The sequence below is a fragment of the Falco biarmicus genome, chromosome 14, assembly GCF_023638135.1.
Source record: "Falco biarmicus isolate bFalBia1 chromosome 14, bFalBia1.pri, whole genome shotgun sequence".
In the NCBI taxonomy this organism is placed as follows: Eukaryota; Metazoa; Chordata; class Aves; order Falconiformes; family Falconidae; genus Falco; species Falco biarmicus.
This window is the reverse complement of record NC_079301.1, coordinates 16,583,076-16,609,664: the sequence shown is the minus strand read 5'-3', so window position 1 is coordinate 16,609,664 and position 26,589 is coordinate 16,583,076. Positions and strand designations below refer to the sequence as shown.

Below are 26,589 nucleotides of genomic sequence, written 5' to 3'. Positions count from 1 at the left end.
CCCCCGGTACGGGGCTCGCCAAGGGACAAGCCCCGCGCCCGCCCGCGGGGCCCCGCCCCCTTCGCGCTCCCGCCACGCGGAGAGCGGCGGCCACGCCCCCTCCCCGCACGACGTGCCCTGCGCCGGCGCGCGAAGAGAGAAGAAGCGCGCCCGTTACGAGCGACCGGCAACCATGATCACTTCCGGTAGGTCAGAGGGCAGCGGAAAGGAGCCGGGGGGGTGGGGGGAGTCGGCGGGAGCGGGACCGCCGGGCCGGAGGTGGGGCCCTGCCGCCTACTCGGGTTGCCCGGCCGCGCTTCCGGGCGGCCGCGCCCCAGCATGCACGGCGACCGGATGTGCCGCCATCTTTAGGCTCCCTCTCTGCCGTGTATTGACAATAACAAGCCCCGGGCCGGGCCGTCCCCCCTCAGGAAGCGCGAGCAGGAGGCAGAGAGGGGGGAGGCGGGAGCCCGAGCGGAGCGGGCCGCGGGGGGAGAGCGGGCCGGGCGGCGGCGAGGGAGCGGGAGGCGTGCGGGGCGCTGGAGCTGAGGCGTGAGGGAGCCGCGCTCAGCCCTCCCCGCTGCTGCTCGGCGGAGACGAGGCGGCCGGAGCCGGAGGGGAGCGGAGGAGAAGCTGGGGGAGCGGGCAGCCGCGGGGAGACACTGGTGTCGGAGAGAAGAACCGAAAGGAACTAGTGGGTGGCGAGAGACAGGGACGGAGACGCTCTGCTGAGAAAGGAGTAAAAGCAGGAAAACAGAGACAAACTACGAGAAAAAACAAAGTAATAAAGAAAAGAGGAAGAGAGGAGATCAGTGATTCCTCCGAGAAAGAAGAAAGCAAAGGAGAGGGAACGCGGAAGGACTCCACTGATGAGAGAGAGGAGTTAAAAGACCCCCTGCGAGAGACACCAGAGACTGACTCTAAAACTCTCTCTCTCTCTTTGTCACACCACAAGGATTTGATGCCCCTCAGCCTGTTCACTTCTGTGTGTTCATGTTTCCCACAGGTTTCTCTTCCCCCAACCCCCCAGCTGCAGCCCAGGAGGTCAGACCTGCCACTGATGGTAACACCAGCAGCAGCTCCTCCTGCAAGAAGAGAAAGTTAAATAACAGCAGCAACAGTAATTCTGAAAGAGAAGAATTTGATTCCATATCTTCCTGCGCCTCTTCTCCTTCCAAAAACACCTCCTCATCATCCTCCTCCGTCATCACCACCTCCTCGTGCTCCTCCTCAGCGATTGCCTCCTCAAACCATCATCTCCAGAAGAAGCTGCGCTTCGAGGATTCCGTGGATTTTATTGGACTCGATGTGAAGATGGCTGAAGAGTCGTCCTCCTCCTCCTCTCCTGCTGCCTCTTCTCAACAGCAGCACCAACAACAGCTCAAAAATAAAAGCCTTTTAATTTCGTCAGTGGCTGTGGGGCACCATGCAAATGGCCTGACCAAAGCTGCCTCCTCTACTGTTTCCAGTTTTGCCAACAGTAAACCTGGCTCCGCTAAGAAATTAGTGATCAAGAACTTTAAAGGTAACAGGCCATAATTTGTCACAACCTATGGGGAGCTGACGCTCAACTTTGTGTTTTGTTTTCGACATGAAAACCGGTTGGCTTTCAAATAGCTCCAAGTTTTACAGGAAATGCTTTTCTGTGGTGAATGTTTCTATACTTATGTAAAGGGGGAATAATGTTTTATGATGCATACTTGCCCAGTCATGTACACATCCTGAGCTACACTTCACTGCTTGGGATTATTTATCAGGCTCCTTTTATTCTGCCTCTGGAGAAGGCCTTAACCTGTATGTTAGACGAAAGATTTTACTGCATAAGTGCATAAATTGCCTTTCTTCAAACTTTTAATGTTTGATACCTCTTTTCTGGTAGTTCTGAATCAGGGTTTAGTATGTGTTGTAGCCCAGTTCATGGTAAGTCTTTGCACAGAACACATTTTTAAAAAATGGGCCTGTATCTCTGTCTTTCCTCTATTCACATTGTCTGTTTATAGGTTAATCTGCCTGTGCTTAGTTTTAAATGTTGAACTAAGGTGATTATCAGGCTATTATGGCGGATTTCCTTTCTGGTTTCCCCACTTGCCTTTAAAGTAGGTAGCTCAGATTATTGCTGAGTGTTTTCCTTGCAATATCCTTGCTGTAATTTTTAATATTTAACTCTTTAATGTCTTTGTTTTAACATACTCTTATTTTACAAGCTTACATTCCTTTATAAATTCTCTCAAAAGATGTGTTTGAGATTCTTGAGTATTGCTACTAGTGACCAATTGAAGCAGAGAAATTAAACTTTTCTGCTGTGATGCTGCTTATTTTCTAGTAAACAAAAGTACAAATGGGTTTAGGCAGAAAGCTTAGCTAAAATTCTGTCATTCCCCCCTCCCCCATAAAGACGGGGAAATCGTGTGCTTTTCTTATTTCCTGCCTTTTGCTATCTGCTAAAATAGTCCAGTGGCTTGCTTTCTTGGGTTGTTGGGTTTTTTCTTCATGTGTCCAGGGTTCGAGGGTGTAAAAGATACTGCTGACATTAAGATCAGTTTCTAAATACACCATTGATAAAAATGTTTTGTAGTGAGATTGGAGAAGGTAATGATTATTTTAGCCACTGTAATGTTTTGCAGCAATTCATGATTACAGTGTGACGTTCTGCTTTAAGGTCCTCCTAAGTATCAAAAATGTTCTCCTCCCATCATGTCATCATCATTTAATTGGACTGATTATTTTAAAATTTATACTTATGATGCATGATAGTGAGAAATAAAGGCCACTCTTCTGTTGCTTGTATAGTGTTATCTTTAAGGGAAGTCAACTTTTCCTGTTTAAAATATTTGTTAAATGTCATGGATTGCATAGTGCTGTGATCATCATTGCTTATGAATTGGTATTTGAATCACTTGCCTGAAAAGGATTGTCTCAAGAATCTGCCAGCTTTGCTTTTTATTTACTCTCAGATGCTAAACTGAATAATAATGTTAATATTATTGTCGTTATCTTAGTGTGATAGCAGTAACATACTTTACAACTTAAATAACTTCCTAAAATCCAGAATCTTGGTATTTACTGCTGAGTAGCATACTCGGTTGCCAGTGAAAATAGGCAAGCCTTACTTGTAATTAGTTGTCTCTAGATTCTTAAGATACAGCTAATGTTGGGATATTGCCAATATTGAGAGGACAAAAAAATTGCTTCCCTCTGTTTGTTATTTCCAGAGAAATCAAAGCTTTTCAACTTGGTTTTTATCTTTAGGTATGTAAAAGTCCATTTTAATAGCATTTGAGCTCTGGGCCAGTTTCATCTGTTGGTGCCATGGATGTGCATGTGTGTGCCTCCCTAAATTTCCTCGTCCTTCCTTCTCCGTTTAGGAATGTGCTTATTAGAACAAAACCAGTCATTTTTAACTAGTTATGAGAACACACAGAATTTTAATGTAGTCCTCGTATTCTGTAAATGGGACTTGGGGAATCTCTTAGCCTTGTAAATGCTTTAGTCTTGTTGAAGATGCTGTGTAGCAAGGGCATCTCTACAGAAAAGGCCGAAAAAATAATGGAAAGAATAAAATTTGCAAAGCTTGAACTATTTGAACATTAAGAGGGCTTAACTCTTAAGTAATTTCCACCAGCCAAACCCAAGAGAGATGTAAATGGATTACTTTAAAATAGGAATATTTGCCTTGTGACCATAAAGCCTGTATTATAATCACAGTATTTCCATGCATGTTTCTTGACAGTTTTTTTCCAACTGTTAACACTGAGTAGAATTAATGAGCAGTAAATTAAAAAAAAAAAAACCAAAACAACACCAAGCTCTATACAACTCGGTATCTCTTAGTCCATCATTTTCAGCTTGGATATTCACTTTCTCTTAGCTGTGCTTTCCTGGTAGTGAAAAAGTGTGTAAAGAAAACGTAGATCATTCTTGCTTGTTTTTAACCTTTATCCATTCTTGAGCTTCTCAGACACGGTATTTTGATTTTTATAAATCGCACATACTGTTAGGGCAACAGATGCTGTGATGCGTATGTAAAGACCAATGCTAAATTTTTACAATGCGTTACTATTCCAAATGTAAGAAAGATACTGCTTTTAGACAAATTATTTCTTTTCATGTAAGTATAAACTAAAGTCGAGAGCATCAGCCCATACCCCTTTCCACTCAAAGCTACATTTTTCATTTCTGTAAACGGTAAGACATTCTGCTTTTTCTAAGTACTTTCTCAAACTCTATATAATTTCTTTCAAAGATAAACCTAAATTGCCTGAAAACTACACAGACGAAACCTGGCAAAAACTGAAAGAAGCTGTAGAAGCTATCCAGAACAGTACTTCAATTAAGTACAATTTAGAGGAGCTCTATCAGGTAAGTGCTTTAAGTAAAAGCAATACGTTAGGGCTTTTTGCTTTGTTGTTGGATTTTTTTGCTTAAAACAGTTTTGATACAGTGGTGAGAATATCGCATTTTGCTTGATAACTGCTTTCATCATTGAAAAGCTTTTGATTGAGTGGTTTCACAAATTTTAAAATAATCAGTAAAAATTAGTGGGTTTACTTGCTACAAGATAACCCAAGGCATGGTTTCCCTTGAAACAACTGACAAGAATTAAGTAAGGCAGGGAGGAGCGCTATGTTCCTGTTACTGGTTGAGGGTTTATATTGTGTAGCTGCTAAAGGAGAAATGTGAAATCCTTGATTGATGAAAACATTGGTGTTTAGCTAAGAAAAAGATGACTTATATTAAAATATAATCATTTTTCTGAAGATGGTATGTGTTCATAATTGAGGATCATAAATCATTTTAAAACTGAAGCTTCGTATTTGAAGTCTTAAAAGTAAATGGAATATCATTTTTCTTCGTGAATTGTATTGTTTTGGGTTTATTGTAATTTTTTATCATTCAGCTTTCTATTATAACAACTGAGAATCAAAACTAAAAGCAACAGCTCTGATTGCTTTGCCCTAAATGTCTTAGGAAGTGATTAGACTTCAACTACATTTCCTAACCTTTTTTTTATAAGCCTCACTTCCCCTTTTTCAACTGAATGCATTAGGGAGACTTCTCCCCCTTCTCACCTTTTCCCTACTAACATTGTGGTACTTGTGGCTTTAGTGGCCTAGCAACAGCACTGCTTTAGCTAGGTATTAAGAAGCACTTAGACTTTTTACACTTCGAAAGCCTTTATTACCTGGTTAGTTATTTGATTTGTTCCACTATGTGCATATAGCCTTCCCTCCATCTGTTTTCAGTCTCTCTCCCTCCTCCCCCCACCCCTCACCCCCCTTTTCAGTAGAAGTTGCATTTGGATATGACTGGTTTCTGTGAAAAGTTGAGGAGGAAAAAATCTGTTTGCACACGTTTGGGGACAGATTTAGGGAAGGATAAATTGCTCTTCCTTGTGGAACCAAGTTCCTCAGTCCAGTGCATTTTTGAGCTCGTTATAATATTTTATAATGTTCAATTAATCTAAAAATAGCTTTTTTAACAGTTTGGCAGGATAATATATAGTATTGTTACTTTCGCAAAACTTGGTGAAACTAACAATAAATTACAACCCACTGTATTGGCTGGTATTGTAAAGTACTTTACACTGAGCAACAGAACAAATAACTGTTAATTAAATACTTGAAGGGTATCCAAAATAGTTTAAAAATACAAAGTTCTATTGAAAGCTTTGCTTCTGCTTCACAGTTATCACTCAAATTTCTGCTCACTTTTACCACAGGCTTAATTTAATGTTGCTTGTGCTCAGAAAACGAAAAATATGCTTTTTTCTTTTAAATCGCAATTTAGACATTGTAATAACTTAGACACTTTTCAATGAAATAGAGTGCAATCAAGTAGGATTTTTTTATATAAATCTAAAAATAAATGTCTTGATTTAAAAATAGTGATAGGAATCACTGGTGTTTTTAAATGCTAACTAAACTAATGTCATTTCTGAACAGCTGCTTGGTAAATGGATCTGATGCCAAATATGCCTTGGCAGACACCATTATCCAAGCACAGAGGGGAATTACAAAAGAGTCCAAAAAAGTTCGGTTGCACACCTTAAAATAAGATACTGCTTTCTTTCATGGAGTTAAACTACTTGAATTTGGTTTAAATTTTGTCTGTGTTGGAAAACCTCACTGGGCAAACATTTTGAAGCTTTATTTCTTTGTGGCACATTGGCTTTGCGCTTGCTTTGTTCCTCCTCAGCAAGAGAGGCAATACACATCTTTGAGTGACTAAAGTGCTACAGAATTGAAAGCTTCTTTGTTAGAGTAATTTTCCTTATGTTAGTACCAGAAAATAGACATCTAAATCTTTGGTACCAGATCCATAGTTAATTTTTTTTTAATCAATCACAAATTTAAGTACTTCTGGAAAGTTCTGATTTTCTCTCATCAGAGCTGCGTTCAGTTCTTACCTACTTTTTCCCAGTACACAAACCCAGGTGTGGATGCTGCAGTTTAAAAAAAAAAAAAAAAAAGTTACATAAAGGAAATGTGGTGCGTTGCCTTCTGACGCAGGGCACAGATTCCCAGATCAGAAAGCTTTATTCCCCTAATTCAGAACAAGATAATTTTGTGAACTAGAGCCCTTAAAGCTGTTGGGGAATTTTTGATATTTTATAACTATCACTGTGTAACACCAGTAAAGTCTGCAAAGCATGATATTGCTGTAGTGGTGTTATGCTCCACAGAACAAATCTTGGTGAAAGGTTTTGTATTGGTGTGCTTCGAAAGCTTAATCTCTTTAAAAAAAAAAGAAAAAGCCAGTTAAGCAGAATTCACAAATGAAAATTGGAACATTTCTATGGATGTTATCAATGAAGATGCAGAAGTTTTGCACTTGATGTTCAAGCGCTTGGTACTAGCAGACACATGTTTAATACTTTGGAATTTCTGATACACAAATGCAGAAGCACAGCTTTATATGAACACTGCATAAAAGTAAGTGTGTAGTAATACATGTTAACTTACTTCACTAAGAGTTAATGGTAATCAACAGTGCAGAGGCTAATTCTTTTAGGATTTGGAGCAGCATGGTTAAATAGCACTTGTTTTGATAGCAGTTATGAAAATGTTGGTAGTTGAGATGGATGAACTGACCAGAAATACAGCAAAGTGGCTGCTGCTGGCCTAGGCTGGTAGGTAGACATGAGACTTAACTGTGGTTATGCAGGTGACTAGCAAGTTCTGTCTAAAACATTCATCTTCCCAGCTCTCAGTTGGCTTCTCCAAAGTAAGTAGGAGAGAAGAAACAACCCATTTATTGCACTTGCTGAATGTCTAATCAGGCTCTTCAAGTTTAGTGTTTTCTATCCCCTTTTTCGTCTCAAATCACAGTAGCAGTTATTTCCTGTTTTGCTGCTGTTCCGCTTAGAGCCAGTGGGTACAGTAGCAGAATAGAGGTGAGCAGTGTCCCTAACCTGTTCTGAACAGTGAACTGCAGAATGTTTTCCAATCAAATCATTGTCTTTGTTTGAGGTTTCTTAAGTGTTAAGGCTGAGAGTTGAATTTGTTGCTATTTCCAAATACTAAGATATGCAGACTTCAGTGACAATTCTGGCTTTCCTAATAATCGTCATTCAGACTTGGTTTAGTCTTAATTGGCACACTTGCTCTCTTGCTATACCTGTTTCTGACAGTAAGCCTATGCAGGTTTGGCTTTCTTTTGTTGTTGTTACTGTGTGGTATGGTTTTGTTGTGGGGTTTGGGGTTTTGTGGAGGTGGTTGGTTGGTGTCTTTTGTAACTCTGTGTCCTAGAGCCAGTATTAGCTGTAGCATAAATTGTTTACTGTTGATACTAAGAATGATTACTGTTGGTATACTCGGATAAACTGAGGAATTCCTTGTTTAGCGGTTTTGATTGTTGCTGTGCTTTTAGTGGTGGCTGCTTACTCTTTGCTGGTGACTTCTGTTTGGACTGTTGGGAAATATTCTGGGAGATTTCAGTGTAATGAAGTAGATCTGCTCTGTATAATTCGGAACTACGCCATCCCTGCATGGTTGCCTGTGGTTGCTGGAGAGCAAACTTGATCTTCCAGTCCTTTTTTCTTTTTTTTTTTTTTTCTTCTCTTAAGTTGGTTGTATTGGCAACTGAAGTATTGTCCATTTAAAAAAAAAAAAAAAGGCATAAATCCAGAGGCATTAGTTGAAAATCATATATACCTCTCCTCTAGCTTCTACAGATGTTTTACAGAATAGTCACATACTGTGTCATTCACCAATCCACAAAGAGTTAGTTGCTCAATTGCTTTCCAAATCTGGGCAATTGGTATAAATTTTGCAAGAGTCTTGAGTTACACTTATGTGCTTGAGAATGCTTGTTTGCTTAATCGGTATCCAAGACATGTCCCCATTAAACTTATTTTCGCTTCTAGCTGTGAAGCACAGCAGCAGTTCTTCTAATATTTGATTATGATCTAGAAATCTGAGATTTGTCACTGTAAACATCTGGAATATAGTCAAACTACTAAAAATTGTTCGGGATTATAACCAAACTTACTCAGGCAAGGGTTTGATGGATGGAGATAGATATATGTAAAATATGTGTATGTGTGTCCTTTTGGGGATGCAGGGAGCTTTATCAAGGAAAGGACTGCAAAAGGAAGTAACGCTAGCAGTGCTTTTCTACAAATATCAATATGACGTGCAGAGCATAGCAGTTAATAAAATTAAGACCTTAAATGTCTGCTTTGAAGTATGAAACCCAGCAAGCTGCTGGAACATATTAAACTAGCATCCTTGTTCTTAGAGATGCAAACCCTGCAGTTCGTTACGCGATATCGGTACTCCAACTGAAATTACTAAACTGTAAGCTGTTCAGGGCATGGCCTTCCTTTGCCTCTTGTTACCATTATAGTGCCATATGTAGTGCCATGTCTCTCTGGTGTTTTGCATGCAGCTGTTAACTCTGTTACAATTAAAAACTGGTAGATTTTTTGAGTGAAGAGCAGAATAATTCCATGGTTGTTTTGGGGTGTTTCCCCCTTTCCTTGTAAAACTACATATAAGAATATAAACGGATTCCTTCGTATCTGTTTCTCTTTACTTCAGGCTGTTGAGAATCTCTGCTCCTACAAGATTTCTGCAAACTTGTACAAACAGTTGAGACAGATCTGTGAAGACCACATTAAAGCACAAATTCACCAGTTCAGAGAATATCCTTTTTTTAACTGCTGACAATCCAAAATGTTCTTACCTGCCAGTATGGGGTGATGGATTTCTTTGACTAGTTCGTGACAGTAGGCCACGGTAGTCTGAATTCCTGGTTTTTTGCATAATAGGGTCTATTGTCTTTTTTTGGGGGGGGGGGGGACGGGACACTTCAGAGAACACTACTTATTCCTTTATGTCACTAACCATTTAAAAGGTTTGTAAGAAAGTTTCATTGGTATTTATGAAACACTTGGACATCTTAGAAAAGCTCATATTAGACACAGCAAGGTTTAAAAAGGCTGTATTGGCTGTATCATTTCGGGGTGGGGTTATATGCTGAACTTGTCATGCTTAGGTAAATGGAAAAGTATTCCAACAAGCAGTTCTTGTTTTCTTCTTGAAAACTGCTGCTGGTCTGGTAGCATACAATGTTAGTGATTCTGATGTTCAAAATGTTTTATTTTCAAAAGTTTTGAGTTGCATCTGGTTGAGATCCTGATAAGCAGGTATTAATTAGTAGCAGAAATATGCAGTGAGCTGAAAGCAAGTTAAATTTCAGAGACAAAATATATCTCTTAACATGAGCTGAAATTACAGTACCTGTGTAGTAGTAGGCTCTTGCATGTATTGTGGTTTGTTAGGTTTTGAGGTGTGGAAATGTGTATGTTGTCCCACTGCACAGGGATGGGGGATTAGACAAAATACTCAAAAGTATGTAGATGCTTTTTTTCAAATAGTTCAAGTTATTTTGATTTCTCGTTATTAAAACAAGGATCCTCATTAAAAATTAAAATAAACATAGCAAAATTAACTGGTTGGTTTTGGGAGTAGGTGAATTTATTGTGCTATCAAGTGTCTATAAAAAAAATTATGTTGGTTCATTTCATCGCTGGCACTACCTATTAATTGTAATTTTCTTAATGATTTCTTCATGGATTCGTTGGATAGTGTCCTTTTTCTAAAGAAAATAGACAAATGTTGGCAAGATCACTGCAGACAAATGGTAAGTTTTTTATCTTTTTAAAGGAAACCAGTTGCCTAGTCAGCCTGTGTTTTGCTTAACTTTGTTCCTTTATAAACATACTGTGCTTCTGAAATGTTGTCTTTAAGTTTATATAAGGCTTCTTTGTGAACTACAACCATAGCTAGTTTGTTAGAAATCAAGACTTAAAAATACTTGTCTGTAGCATGTTTCTTGACACATTGGTCTGATCTCAGATACACACACACACAACTCCTACCTGTTGTTTCTATGTAAACCTTTCCACTTTTATATCTATTATCAAAGGAATTACTCCTTTATACAGAAAGATGCTAAATGTCACATTGATCAGCTCACTAAGATTGGCAGAATATTTTAAACAAATAGGCAGTCTAAGAAAGCACTGCCTGAAACCTGTCAGTGCATTTATTTTTTTGTTGTTGAGTGTGATTTGTGTTGCTAATTTCAAGAGTACAATGATTGTGGCTTTTTTATTCCTTCTCATAACAGATTATGATTAGAAGTATCTTTTTGTTTTTGGATCGGACTTACGTACTTCAGAATTCAATGCTGCCATCTATTTGGTAAGAGCACAAAGAATGTAATTATTAGGGAATATGTTTAAATTATCACATATCTTGCTGATTTTCAGTGGTGTCTTTAACACAAAATTTGTAGTGACCTCTAATTAGTGAATGCATACGTGCTTGTTGCAATGGGAGGTTTCGTTTTTAATTTATTTGCTATGAATTACAGGATTCTTTAGAATAGCTGGGATAGCGAATTTCAGCTGAGTGTAGATATCGACCTCCAGGTTGCACAGTTAAAGGAAAGGGCCTGTTTAGCAACTGAAGTGCGAGGGTTTGGGTTGCCAAGTTACTGGCTTTAATATGCATAATATTCAAAGTTCTGGAAGTATTTTTAAAGGGAAAAAGTTACTTAAAATAACAGCAAGTTACTCTCATTTTGGACTTCAACACCCCACACCACCACCCCAATATTTTACTAATGAGCAAATGACCTGCAGTACCTTTGGTGCTACCTGAATTACTTGACCAGAGAGTGAACGAGTGGTGGATGGAGGGCATGGCTTTTCCTAAAAGTATCCAGACCCACAGTTTCAGATTCATGGAAGGTTTTAACTGGGATGCCCAAAGCAGAGATCCTTGTCTTTCAATTCACTGAGTTCTTCTAAGCTTTGCCTAAGAATTAGAAAGTGATGGACAGAAAAGAATATTGTCCAATAGCTTAGCCATGGAATTGGGACCTGGGATGACATTATCCTTTTTTCATGAAAGCTGCTGTTCATTCAGTATCCATCATCCTGCCAACCAACCGAAAAATAAAAGATGCTGGAAAAGTTAGGTGGCTATTTAGGAAAAAAGATGTGCTTTGGTCTTTAGAGTCTGTAGCTTACTGTTGATGCCTTGTCATGGTTTATTTTAGTGTTAATACATGTGTTCATCTTGAGTGATTTGGGGGCAGAGGAATAAGGAATTTGGAGAATGCTAGTATTTGTTAGCCTCTGATCTAGATCAAGTTTCGTTAATAGAGAGTACTTGGAATTGATTCTTACACAATTTATTGAACAGTCTGTGTTTTTTTTTTAGGGATATGGGGCTAGAATTGTTCAGAACTCATATAATCAGTGACCAGAAGGTTCAGAACAAAACTATTGATGGCATTCTTCTGCTGATTGAGCGGGAAAGAAATGGTGAGGCTATCGATAGGAGTTTACTGCGAAGCCTTTTAAGCATGCTTTCTGACTTGCAGGTGAGTAAACTTGTTTCACCTTTAAACCAATAAACAGCTCAGATTCTTAATTTAGTGCTCAGTAAGCTTTACTCTGATTGCTACCATGTTGTTTCCCTAGATTTATCAAGACTCTTTTGAACATCGATTCTTGGAAGAGACTAACCGCCTGTATGCAGCAGAGGGACAGAGGCTTATGCAGGAGCGAGAGGTATTTGAACATTTAACAGTATTTGTTATACTTAATGATGCGGCATTTGTAGGGAGAGGAACTATTCTGCTGTCTTAGCCAGTGTACAGGGTAATAATGTGACCTTTATGTTTTATAGTACTCTGAAAAAGGAAATTCACATGCAGTTGCCTTCAGTCGCAGTGCTAATGATTTCTGCTTAGAACTGGAGCTGCTGCTGCTGTCAGACCAGTACTGCCTTCTTGTTTTTAATTCCCCTTTTGATTTATTTTTTTTTTTAAATGTACAAAACTACTCTGGTGTTTTCAGGTTCCAGAATATCTTCACCATGTGAACAAGCGCTTGGAAGAAGAAGCAGACAGGATAATCACTTATTTAGATCAGAGCACACAGTAAGTGCAGTCTCTCTTTGCTTGGTATTGGTAGCCGTTTGGCTCTTCTTCTATTGAGGGCCACCTAATAGCTACAGTTTATCTCAGTTATTGACTGACCATCAAATGCTTCCCGCTTCACATAACTCCTTATTTACAGTGAAGCGCTGTCTTGGCTCACACAGCCAATACCCTTTTCTTCTAAGCCACTAGTTACTTTGAATTAATGTTGTTGGGCATTTGGTTGGAGAAAAATAGGCTGCCACGCCCAGTCCAAATGCCTCTTTCTTGCTGAAATGCAGTTAATTAGCTACTGTCCTACCTGGAAAAGATAGGACCTGGGATAGAGAATTCTCAAGCTAAAGGCTCTGAATATTTGCACATTCTTTATGGAGTCTGGGAAGCTATTGACTAATGTCACTTTTTAGTCTTTTGTACTTAGAGGCAGGATTTCCTCAAATACAATCAAGTGGAGGTCATGACTAGTAGGACAGGAGAAATGTTCTCCTAACAAAGCCACAGCTGTTGTGTCTGAGAGGACAATGTAGGTCACTGATAAAGCAAAACTTTGAGCAAGTGGTAGCAACTTCTTAAAGAGCAGGTACAGAGGATCTCTGAGAGGAAGGTGTTTTAGTGCTACCATCATACATTTTTATTTCCTTCCTCCTTCAGCTGTTACGAACATTGAGTTTGTTTAGTGGCTTCCTTTTTCCACACCATTATTAGTGGCCAGTCCCCTATTTTGTTTTAATACCTCTTGACTTGTGAGGTGTGGTTTTTCTTCTCCTCGGTTTGTCTCCCAAGACATGAATTTCCTCCCACAAAACAGGAGAAGCTGTATTCTTTGACAAACTTTTGCACGATTTCTTCATTGATGGAATCATTGTCCAGCTGCCTAGAGGTCATGTACAACAGGCTTATTGTGTGAATTAAACCGTCAGTCAGCAAAAAGAAAAAAGATTGCTTACTGGGGAGGAAAACAGATAAATATGTGTATAATCGTTTTAGGTCCTTGGCCACAGATGATTAGAGCATTCCAAATTACAAGTGTAGTTAACATAATCTCAAAGGATTTTAAACTGTCAGTAATGGAAAAAGGAAAAGTAATTCTAAACATTTTTTCTATAGGAAGCCACTAATTGCTACTGTAGAAAAGCAACTTCTAGGTGAACATTTAACAGCCATTCTTCAGAAAGGTAATCTTTCTTCTTTATAGAAATGTTTCTAATTAATGCTTTGGGGTTTAATTCCTGTGCTGAATAAGAAAGTGGCAGATTCAGGTGCTGGGGGAGGACACAAGCTACATCATTTTTAACACTCTTTGCTACTCAGTTCATAAAATAGCATTGACGATTTTGCAAGAGGGCAAATACTGTTCTCCTTGTCAAAAGGAAGGAGATGCAATGCTCTCTGCAGATATACAGCAAAACAAAAGGAAAACTAGAGTAGGGGACTCCCAAGTTCAGTGTGTTAAATAGTATTTTGAAGGCCCGGAAGTAAATGAGTAGCCTTTGAATTATGGCCCTACCAGAAAGGGGAAACATTGCTTACTTGCTGCTCGCAAAAAGCAGCTAGTTTTAAAAATTTAGTACAATTTGAGCAATGGATTATGTTGCTGCGGTTCTGCAGTAATCTCTGTGAAGTGACCCTCTGTTGCTTAGAGGGATAGTCAGGAAATAGATAGGGGTACAGCAAGAGTTGAATAACAAAAGAAAATTACCAAGTCCTTACTAGCCAGATTCTGGATGAAACAAGTATGTGAGCATCTTCCTGCCATCTGTAACAAACTCTTCATTGAGAGGAGGATCGTGTTTGCAATATTTACCCATCTACTTTCTTAGAACCTTGCTGTGGAGCTTCAGACTTTCTCTGCCAAAAAGGTAGTAAGTGAAAGGTAAAGATATTTCTTGAAGCCGCTTGCATTCAAACATCTGTAAAATTTATTTTACAGCTGAAATAGAGACTCAGAGCTCTGTCTGGCCAAGGAACCTTTCCTACAGATCAGTAGAGCATAAACTTTACAAATTTTTAGGGAATAGTAAAGCAGAAGTAAGCAAAGGTTTTATGGTAAGTGTGTTATGTAAAGTAAATGTAGCCTAAGATAGCCAGTGCAATAGCAAAGTTTTTAAGGTTTGAGCCAGTTCAGATAGCCATTCTGTGTTTTGCTGTTAAATTAGGTAGCTTAAAAGAAACAAATAAAAAAACCCCACCAACACCACCCCCAAAAAATAACACCCAACACCACTAATTACTAATAAAAAACTGGCTTTGAAGAGGTCCCTTACTGAAATAATATGCTGTGCTTTCTTTGGATTACTCTGGGTTTAATTCCTATTGAAATTCTCTCATTTGCAGGTTTAAATCACCTTCTTGATGAAAATCGTATTCAAGACCTGTCCCTTCTGTATCAGCTGTTCAGTCGTGTGAGAGGCGGAGTACAGGTTCTCTTGCAACACTGGATTGAGTACATAAAGGTACTGTGCCTAGAACTCCGGAACAGATACCACTATTGTATCAATGGGGTTTATACACAGATACTTGAGTCATCTCTATAAACTATTACATTTTTCTAAGAATTAAAGACTACTTGCTTATAAACTTAGTTAATAGCCAGCTTTTGAAACTGTACTAGGAAAAGTACAGTAACTGTTCTAGCCCTGTCACAGAAGATATCGAACATTGAGCTGACTTAGCAAACTTAAAATAAATTTGGAGGTTTTATTCTGCTTACAGTTAGTTATGAGGGACAACTATTTCTCCAGTAGACATTTTGGTAATGGCAGAGTGTTTGTCTTTTCCCTGCTAAAATTTCTTGTAAGAATGGGTGGTAGCTTAAGTTACCAACCAACTGAAGTTCAAAAGGCGCTTGAGTGTCACTTTAGACATTTCATCTTATTAGTCAGTGAAAATGCTGTCACAGAAAATATTGTTGTTGTGAAGGAAGTCTTTCTAATGACGTAGGAATACTGTTGAATAAAATTGAGTTTAGTGGTAGCTTTGCCTGTGTAAAACCTGAGGCTACAGATGGCTTAAAAATCATGTGTTTGTTTTGTCATGTTTAAGTTTTAGACAGATGTTCTGAATCATAATTCATTCATTCATAGATTCTTAATTCGCATAATTCATAGATTGGTTTTGAATCCACGTACAAGATCTAGGAATGATGATATGGTAAATACTTCATAATGCTACTACTTCTGTTGTGTTAGTGAAATTAGTACCGGAAACAAGACATTACAAAGATAACTTAGGCTTTTAGAAATCTTATCACTTAAATTCATTATCCAGACTAATTGAAAGATATGTTTTATTTTGCAGGCGTTTGGCAGCACCATAGTAATTAATCCAGAAAAAGACAAAACCATGGTCCAAGAGCTACTTGACTTTAAGGACAAAGTTGACCATATTATTGATGTTTGCTTTCTGAAGAATGAAAAGTTTGTAAATGCCATGAAAGAAGCCTTTGAAACATTCATTAACAAAAGACCAAATAAGCCAGCTGAACTTATAGGTATTTTTCTTCAGTTTCTTCCCATGTGAGAATTTGGGTGGGCAACAAGAGGAAGTTGCTGATACAGCTCATAGATGGGATGTGATGGAATTGTGTGTTAAAAGACATTATGCACAATGCATTATCAAACTGGGATCTACTGTGCCTTATTATGCAAGTGAATTATTTGATAGGATAGCGTCAAATGTTAAGAACAAGCTCTGTTCATCAGTTCGCTTTTCTGTAGCCTAGCCAGTAAAGAACATTAGAGCTTGGGCATTGCAGCAACTGACTGGTGTCCCGATGTGAGAATACTGCTAATAATTTGACTTTTTCAGAAGCTTACATAACTGCCAGCAACACAGGCGCAGAGCTATTAAGGGGTCTACATAGCTATCTGGGGTTTAATACATTAAAGATAAGAGAGATGAGGATGCACTGTACCACTCATGTTACAGGGACAGAGCCTCTATAGTTTGCAAAGAAAGTTATTCATAGATCTGTGCATTACAGGCCTGGCTCTCTGCACTTTTGAGTACCTAAGTCATTTCCCCACACAGTGAATAACAGCACAACAGATTGCAAAGCAGGTGTTAGGCTTGTGGAGTAATGCTTTCTGCCCTCCTTTTTTAAAGCAATTGATTAACTGTAATGTGCTAACCAAACCATTTGAAATTTTAAAAAAAGTGATCTGCTAGAGAAATTCAGCAGTATAAACAACATATTTAACTGGTTCATATATTTGTCTTATCTTTTTTGCTTGTATTATAGCCACATCAATCTACAGCAATAGTGACTTTTTACTTTGAGATCATAATATGGACCAGGATTTTTTATGTACACAAAAATCTGTTTTAACATTATATATGCCAGTAAAGTTAAGATGCGGTAATTGCTTATCTGCAAAAAGAGGTTAAGCTATAATGTTCTAATAACTTTATATCCTCGATGAAAATATATCAAGCTAGCTGTGATGAAACTGATAAAAGGTTGTTTCAGGATCCTTTACATTTTGAAAAGATTTCACAATATTAGATTTTTTTAAATAATTAAAAATTTAAAATGTTTCAATGTGATACTAAGCATATGCTAAACTACTTATTCCTCAATACTCTTCCAGCTAAATATGTAGATTCAAAGCTTCGTGCAGGCAACAAAGAAGCTACTGACGAAGAGCTTGAAAAAATGCTGGATAAAATTATGATCATATTTAGATTCATATATGGTAAGTATTGGGGGGGTTGTAGGGACACAGTTGTTTAATAAGTAACATACTTTGAAATAATTTTTGCAGTCTGCATTGTCAAGTGTTCATTCTCTGTAGCTGCAGTTTGTTGGTGTAGTGTTGTTTAACTAGTTTGCATGTTGAAATGCCAGTAACAAGACCTGACTCAAAATCAGTGGAAATCTTAACATGAAATCCCTTGTTAGCTTTACTGAGCCTTTAACTGGGCCTCTTGTAGGTAATGTTTGTTTTAAAAAAAATTTGTAACCACTGTCAAATCTCATCTCTTACAGGAAAAGATGTCTTTGAGGCCTTTTATAAAAAAGATCTAGCAAAGAGACTACTAGTTGGAAAGAGTGCATCAGTAGATGCTGAAAAATCTATGCTTTCCAAACTCAAACATGGTAAATATCTGTCTATCGGCTTGCTTTCTTAGAAAAATAGTCATTTTAACAGGCCTTTCCAGAAGTGCTGTTTGCATTTCCCCTTTATATGAGGACAAAAGACTTGTGTGCAAGTCTTGAATGACTGATAGGTTTTGAGAAGACCTGTTGCCTTCAGGTTTGTAATTGTAGCAGCAATAGCCAAAAAACAGGAGCTTAAAGCACACAGTGTATTTTGGCCTGCGGGATAGCGTTGAGGTTCCCTGCTGAATAAATCAGTGATGTGCTCGGAGACCTTAAGGATGCCTTCCGCTGGTTATTCACTCCGTATGAGGTCTGAAATGTGAAGCTGCCAGCTAGCAGTCTTTTTAGTCTGGTCTTCATTGTTTCATAGGATGGAGGTTTTGGGTGGTAAGAGTAAGATTTTTTAGAAGCTGATTGTGTTGTACCCTCAAGATATAGTTTGGCAGGCAGCTGATAGGGGTTCAAACTGTCATCTGAGTGACAGGTTGCCAGTGGAGTCCTAGGATGAGCGGTCATGTCCACGTGGAAAAACAGTTGGGTTGCAGAATAGCTGCTACATGAAAAATTTTTCCTCCTCCTTGTTTATAACCTTATTCTATTGTCTTAATTAGAATCCAGGCCTTTATGCAAGAAGGTATGCTGAAATAGGTCATCTTGCTTCAGAGTACATTCTGATACTTAGAATAGCTACTCTGTGGTGTTGAAAATAAACAAGATTAATTTTTAAGACTTAACGTTTTTCTCTTTCATAGAATGTGGAGCTGCTTTCACCAGCAAACTTGAAGGAATGTTTAAAGATATGGAGCTTTCAAAAGACATAATGATACAATTTAAACAGGTACTGTGGGAAAGCCTGCCATGGCTCCTTCATTTACTTGCTTTTTGAATGAGTTTTTCTCAGAAAACCTAATGAGAGGGTGCAGGATGTCTTCAGTTCTGAACATTTCTATTGTAATGGAGTTAAACTCCTTTTGAATTATTCCAGTTGACTGTAACGTTCTTCCACTACAGAGAAAAAGACTTTGTAAGTGATTGCTTTGAAAAGGAGTGGACAAAAGCCCACCTGAGAAAACAGTCCCTACTGAAAATCAGTCAGAATATGTTTCTTAATATTCTGTGCTATCTGTGCTTTTGAAAATCTTACTTAATTTATTAATCGTTTTTGTGAATAACAAAGCAAAAAACCTGAAACAAGCACCTGCTTAAAAAAACAAAACCAAACAACAAAAAACCCAAACAAACAAAACCACCCAAAAAACCCTCACCTAAAGTAATAAAAGAAGAATTGTAAACTTAGAAAACATTTTAATGCCAGTTGTAAAGCATTTTTAGCACCACTATATTCTGATGGACTGGCTTGCAAGTTTTTGCCCATTAGTTCTGGCAGTTCTATAATGTTTTGATTACAAGCAAATTTTAACATTCCTTCCTCCGTTCACACATAATTAGGTACATGTTCACATCAGCCTGCTAAAACACTTACTTTGCTGTTTCTTCCTGTATGGAATTGCCTTTAGAACTTCAGAAAAGTGCTTTTTCTTATGCTAATGTATGTGTATGTAGCTAGAATTAGTCTTCTGTGCTCTTGTAATGCCTGTTCTAACTTTGCAGTTCTGCCTGAAGCATGTTTAATAAACATTGCTTTATTTTAATTTACTTTGTTTCTTTCTGCAGTATATGCAAAATCAGAATGTCCCTGGCAACATTGAACTAACAGTGAATATTCTGACTATGGGTTATTGGCCAACCTACGTGCCTATGGAGGTCCATTTGCCCCCAGAGGTAATGAATATGGATGTATAATACCAAGTATCATATCAGCTGCAGCTTGGTTTTAAGTATGTATGTAATACCTAGAAAGAAATGCAGAAGTGTCTTTTTAAAAAATGTTTGTTTTCTTTTTTTTACAATTCCCTTCATCTTTCCAAGCCTTTACTGAAGGCTTACTTGATTGTGGAGGAGGGAAGGATGGTTTTAAAGTAGAAATTGTGTTTTAGCATTTTGGGTTTTTTCTTTTCTTAGATGGTAAAACTGCAGGAGATTTTCAAGACATTTTATTTAGGAAAACACAGTGGTAGGAAGCTTCAGTGGCAGTCAACACTAGGACACTGTGTGCTAAAAGCAGAATTTAAAGAGGTGAGTGTATTGTTTTTCTTATTCCTGTTGCTCTGCCAATTCCAAGTCTGGGTTGTACCTTAGGGGTACATCAGGAAGTTTTTTTGTGCTGTGATGGGAAAAATTAGTGGTGTTTTGCAGTTACATTGAACTTTGACTTCTTGCTATGATTTCCAGAGTCAGTAGTTTCTGAAGTAGATGTATTAAGGTCTAAGAAGACACATCCAATTTTTGTATTGGTGGGGAAAAAAAAAAGCTGTTTATTACTGCTTGGGGAAAATGTCCAGTGGGTTTGTTCCATATTAAAAATGGCACTAATTTTTATACTGAAGAGGGGAAAAAGAAAAGGCACTGTTTCATAGATGACCTTACTTCATCTGACAGCATTAAGCATCTTTACAGTAAGTTTTCACTACTGAAATAAAGAAAAGTTTTGGATTGTACAAGAATACAACAGTTTTTAAAGGGCTTCTTTTTATTCTCCTTCAGCATTTCTTCATGGGCACAAATATATTTCAAGAAAATTTCTCTTGGAATAGGAATGCTTACCAGTTCTATTTTTTCAGAAAAATATTAATGGTAAAACAAGTATTATCAAACTTGGTTATTTCAAAGACCCTATAGTTCCTAATACTCTGTTTCTTAAATTAACGTGTGTGTTACGCTTTCACTTCAAGGTCTTTCAGACTGTAATTTTAAGCACTCAGTGCTTTGAGATTTGTCTTGAGTAAGTTGACAGATAGCCAGTTGTTACTGGATATAATAGTCTAACCTTCTGACCTCTAGTGTATTCTCCATTTCATAGTAAACACCAGGTGACCAGTAACTTTTATTCTTTCGTATTCCCAAATGAATAAAGTATCACATCCTTTTAAGTTAAATAATTGATGTGCAAGAATGGCTTGTTCATTGCCTTGTCCCTCTGACTCCCCCCCAAAATAAACCACCCAAAAACCTGAACAGCCTAATGATGTCTGTTAATTTCCCTTGTGACAGGGCAAAAAAGAGCTTCAGGTCTCCTTGTTCCAGACACTGGTGCTGCTCATGTTTAATGAAGGAGAAGAGTTCAGTTTAGAGGAGATAAAACAAGCCACTGGGATAGGTTGGTATTGAAAACAGTGGACTACTTCCAAGTGTTCTTACTTAAAAAAAAAAAAAATCTAAACTTGTTTCTGCTTTAGAGGATGGAGAGCTGAGAAGGACACTCCAATCCCTGGCTTGTGGTAAAGCCCGAGTACTGACTAAAAGTCCCAAAGGCAAAGACGTGGAAGACGGTGATAAATTCACATGTAATGATGATTTCAGACATAAGCTCTTCAGGATAAAGATCAACCAAATTCAGATGAAAGAAACGGTATATTCTTTTTAATCCTCTGGGGTTTAGATCCTTGGGTTAAGTGTCTTGTGGCCTGCCTGTTTACAAGCCTTTTCCCACTCAGTTGTAACGTACATGCTGGTATCTTTGTAGAAGTTACATGTATAATTTGGATGATAGCACATACCTTACAATGCTGATTTAAGTGTGTGCTTCCATACCAACCTAGACACCAGTGATGCTAGATGTTTGTAAGGTCAAGAGAAGTTCCAGTTAGTCAGTGTTCTTTTCACTCTTGATCATTCCTTGGAACCCTACTGAATTGTTTGTGCATATAGAAACAAGTTCACAATAAGTTTTCCCTGAAAGCCATCCAACATATAATCTGTGCAAAGATTTTATTTTCTTGTACAAGGTTTTTTCTAGTAGATCATCAGTCTTCGTATTTGTAAAGGATTTATGTCAAATATTTGACAACAGACATTTTACTGTCTTACGCTGAGAATTGTCTTAGAGATACAAAGAATTGTTTTGACAGTTCTAGTGTTCTCTTTAAAACTTTTTCTAAATGGATCCTTCAGGTAGAGGAACAGGCAAGCACTACAGAGAGAGTATTCCAGGACCGGCAATACCAGATTGACGCTGCAATTGTACGAATCATGAAGATGCGCAAGACACTGAGTCATAACCTGCTTGTGTCAGAGGTCTACAACCAGCTTAAATTCCCAGTAAAGGTGTGGTACTGATTTTTCTTCTTCTGAAACTTTACTACTTCCTTTTCTGTCCCCTGGCCTGTCCTCAGCTAAACAGTCCTTCATACATCTTTTTATTACTAGGAAAGGGCAAATACTAACTTTCAGGAATTTTTAAAGTTCCAGTTGCATTCATTTATCTGAATATTACCTCAGGCTTTTAGTAGGTTAAAATCTGTTACAAAAGGCTTTCAGAACCAGAGCCTGTTAGCAGTAACTGTAAAGCTAGCTCTCCTTGTTCTTGGGGTTGAGGGGAAAATGTTTCGGATACATGATGCAGAATTGGCTTTGATTCTTAATTTGGCCAATACTTTGAAATTAATTAGTAACCAATAAATATACAGTAGTTTTTCCAGACAGGTTATATTGGTTAATATGGGGGGGGGGGGGGGGAGGGGAGGAATATGTATGGAATGAAAGTTAGATATTGGGGAATGTCTCAAAGAAGCCCGCAGCTGTAATATAAAATGAATAGCTTATTGTGTAGAAATGGAAATGGATTTTCAAATAGCAATGCATCTGTTTGAGTTCAAATATGCAGTGCTTTCTATCAGTGGAAATGTGAAATAAAAGGTACTGCCATCTCATTCTGTTCTGTTACCATGTAAAGTTCCTACAGGCCTGTAAGTATTGCATAAACTGCAGCTGAGCTTTGCAGAGTTATAACAAACGATATAAATGTTTTTTGTCACTCTTATCATGAGGCATTTTTATAATGTCCTTCACCCAACAAAATCATAGGGTGCTCAAACTGTTGCAAAACTTCATCACATCAAGATAAAATGAAACTTTTGCCATCTTTTACCAGGTAAAAGTCAGAAATAGAAACAGTTTGGTACATAATACATGAATTGCAGTTCTTTAGAGTTCAGTCTAAACAGCAGCATCTTTCTCTGCTCTAAAAAGTCTATGCTTAGCTGCAGGTGACAAGCTAATTTTGTAACCTTCTCTTCAATCAATTATACATTGCAGACTTTAGAAGCTTTGATGCTTTAAGGGATTAATTTTTTTTTAGCTGTGACTTCTGTTTCCACAGCCATCGTAAACAGTACAGATATTTGGCTTAAGTAGAAAAAAAGAACAGAGAAACATTGACTGCAAAGTAATAATGCTGACATCTGCTTTATTTTACAGCCTGCTGACCTTAAGAAGAGAATAGAATCCTTAATTGACAGGGACTACATGGAAAGAGATAAAGAAAACCCGAATCAGTACAACTATATTGCATAAACATGTTGGCCTTTGTTTTACTGCACACTTGGTGTCATACACAGTTGCCAGTGGATAAACTAGCCTGTTGATCCCGTTAATTGACTTTTTATACTACCGATGATTGAATGAAAGCAGTGTAATGGAAAAGTATAGTAGAGTGGACTTCTTTCAGTGGTTAACATGCCCATTTAAAAGAGTACTATTTACATTTTAAGAAGAATGCTGTTGAACTCTTTGCATGTTATTTAGTAAGATGTGCAGAAAGCTGAAAGAAAGTACCTGGTCTTTGTGATTCCATTTGTCTCTGGGTCTGAAGAGGGAGTCCCTTGATATATGACAGATGTCTTTCACACCTTTAAATGGAAACAGAAGGTTAATTAATATAAGAAAATAGCCTTTAAAATGCTTAAACTGCATGCAAACTTTTAATTTACTGTACAGAATGCATTTCAGTTAGTAACATACCATTGGTTTGGTTGATGCCCACACTTGGATTTTTTTTCCCTTGAGGGAGGGAAAATGGGGAATAAGCCAAGCTATGCTTATTGCTGATCTAATGGAAACTATTCTTGGTCACAATTAAGACAAAATGGTACCAATATAAAACGATGTATAGAGTTTGCAGTGTGGGCATGTGTTCTGTATATACAAACACCATTCTTAAATAAGTGCTACAACAAAACAAGTTCAGATTAGATTTATATGGCTTGCCTATAAGATTTAGCGTTCACCTTTGGGAATTTTAAGCATAAAACAGCCATAATGGAAAAAGTGACAGTTTTTACTAGTCATGGGTAGGAGGCCTTCACCTCTTGGCAGCAATACTCTAGAAAAGAGAATCTATTTACAGATATCTATGAAAAGCCACACTGTTCTTGTGGTAAAGCTGTAAGAACAAAAATTACAAATGGATTTTAATACTTGTTTTGCTTTGCAACGTTCTAAACTTGAACTAACCTCAAGGTTTAGACAGGACAGCTCTTCTAAGACTGTCCTGCTTTGGATTGCTTTAACTTAAAGCTTTAAGAACTCAGCCCTAGAAGTGGCAGGCCTCCTAGAACCCAGAAGCCTACCTCTCATATAGAAAGTTAAGTATTGCTACAAGGCATCTAAAATATATTTTCTTAGATGACCAGAGAGCATTCTTTGCATCTTTATAAGACATGGGAGAATAAGTCACTTGAATGTAGAGCTTTGTTTCAACAAAATGCATTTTTTTTTATTGCTATAGCAGCATGTGCCAGGAATATATGGAAAAAAGTGTCAGCGGAAAAGGTAACTCCTCCACATAACAGTTCTTCCTTACCCAGCCAGGCTTTAGACCTTACGATCAGCTGTGTTGCGGAGCACAATGAAACACCTCATCTTGTTCAGGCACTGATAGTCCTGGGGAATACCAGATACTTCTTGAAAGCAAGATTTTACTTTTGTTTGATAGCAGTGTAACTTAGCTCTCTATGATCTATAACTTTTATCACTGTGATCCCACATTCAGGGGTGTGCATGTGTGAGAGAGGGAGTGTGTGTGTGTGTGTTTTGTGCCTGACACATCCCATCCTTATTGCTTTTTTGATCTACTGTTTAATTCCATATTTTCTCTGACTGTGTTTTCTCTCAAGCTCTTTTATACGCAGTCCTCAGCTGACAGATGAAGCAAATGTGTTTTTCTCCTACTAAATTATTTGCTGTTACCTCTAGTAACTGTCATACAACTCTGTGATCTGCAGAAAATCTACCTTATCCTTTGACACTGTTGCAACATAACCACTGGTAGACATCCAGGACCACCCTTGCCTCTGTAAGAAAAATACTAACAGTAGAGTTATCTGGTAAGAAACTTGAAGACTGCTCCTGCAGATCTTTTAAGTATTAGTTTAAATAGAGGTCCACTGGGAAGGAAAGAATGCCCCTGCCCGCCCCAACCTTCTGTATTTTGCATTCAATGTTCCTTTTTCTTGTATGTGTTTTGTATCTTTAGCCAATAAAAGATTCCTTTTTAAAAGGTGTTTTGGAGAAGAGGCATAAAACTTAACTCTGGGAGACAGGAGATGATGAGTATCAGTATTGAACTGGTTCCCTTCAGTCTGTTGTAGCATATAAATCTAACACCACTACGTGTTTAAAATGCCTATTCTGGTAAAATCCTCCCTCCTTAGACAAGTGTGTTGCATTCAGTCAAACTAACCAGAAAGGTCTAAAGGCTTATTTAATTTTTACCACATCGATTTCAGTAACTTTAATGCAGAAAATATTACCTAGAAAAATGTCCTCAAATCTCATCAGACTTCCATGATCTGAGGCAGACCCAAAGCGGCGATCTAGTTAAAGCAACCCAAAGAACGGACTTGGAGAATCCCGGCTAGGCCTAGAGAGGGGGTGAGAGAGGGGAGGGGAGAAGGCTTCTCTTTTTATCTTCATGAGTTTTCCCCAAGAACTTGTTCATCTCTTCTGCTAAGGTCTCGCTCATTCCTGGTTAATGACAAAGCTGCAGCCAAGATTTATTGTCCAGCCGTACAACTCTGTAACTTCTTGCTGGGATCATGTGCCTGCCTATTGAGCCATATATATCTCTGTAAGAAAAAGAAAATTAAAGTGGGCTTGGACCACAACTCATCTGGCTATAACACAGCTTGTCTGTTTGGCCACACATTTTTAATCTTGACTTGCATGCAGTTTATAGCACCTTGTTCATAAGAAATTGCAGTTTATTCTTAGAAATATATATTTTAGGTTTTTTAATCTTTATACCCATAAATGGACTATTTTTTTGTCTTGGCTGGTTTAAAAAGTGACCATTTTGTTTAAATGCTGTAATTGCAAATGTGTTGTAAACGTTGTTTTGTTCTATAGTTTACACAAAGGTGCCAAAGTAAATAGTTAATAAAAGAAAACAAACCCTAGCAAATTAAGTTGCTTTAGCTGTTCTTCATATTTTGGTCTTTTTTTTTTTTGTCAGCCTTTCATTTTTTTCCTAAACATATCATTTGCCCTAATGCTTTCTTTAAAAAAAAAATGCATCTAAAGAAATATTCAAATACCACTTTTTTTAGTGATTTCATATAGTAGGAAGAATATTTTCTTTGAAACGTTACACTAAAGTTGTAAGAGTACAGCAGCATTCAGAAATGTAATATACTTTTTGTATAACAGTTCTTCAGAGTGTGTCTGGAGTGGGGGGAAAAAACTAACCGTTACTTCTCAGAAGCCTCTTCCCTCAGCTACCAGAACATGAAATTGTGCTTTTTCACTGCATCAAAGAGTTATAGTTTATGCAGACTTGCAAACAGGGCATGTATCACCGTTGCATCCTTCGATGCAAAAAGCAGCAAAACCTTTTTTATGTTTCATAAGTCTGATATGGGTACAGAGAGTCTTTCTTAAGTTGGTAAATAATGTAAATACATGTCCTTTCAGAGAGTGAGTCTGTTATCTAGGTATTTTGTGTCATTTAATAAATATTAAACAGTTTTGTGTTGATAAACTCTTGTGTGTAAAATGCCTTCTTACTCAAAAGGTCTGTATGTTGGGCTTACTAATGTTTGTGGCTTCTTTAAATTCTTTAGCTTGTGCTTTGATAGCAAAATACTTGTTTGCTACTTCAATACAATAAGTAGTTCCTTCTTAATTCAGTCATTAAAATCCCTTGAGTTTTCTAA

The 26,589-nt window shown here is 37.9% G+C and overlaps 1 protein-coding gene across 1 annotated transcript; it reads left to right on the top strand.

The window, feature by feature from the left end:
* Positions 1 to 265: 265 nt before the first annotated feature.
* CUL4B (cullin 4B) lies at positions 266 to 26,589 on the top strand. The gene is made up of 20 exons (XM_056360169.1): positions 266 to 1,504; positions 4,223 to 4,338; positions 9,021 to 9,124; positions 10,056 to 10,125; positions 10,615 to 10,688; positions 11,715 to 11,877; positions 11,978 to 12,067; positions 12,356 to 12,438; positions 13,546 to 13,613; positions 14,773 to 14,891; positions 15,736 to 15,928; positions 17,028 to 17,132; positions 17,426 to 17,536; positions 18,292 to 18,377; positions 19,214 to 19,321; positions 19,562 to 19,675; positions 20,651 to 20,756; positions 20,836 to 21,008; positions 21,551 to 21,703; positions 22,856 to 26,589. Exons 1-20 carry the CDS (start codon positions 973 to 975, stop codon positions 22,949 to 22,951), a joined length of 2,664 nt encoding a protein of 887 aa, XP_056216144.1. The 5' UTR covers positions 266 to 972; the 3' UTR covers positions 22,952 to 26,589.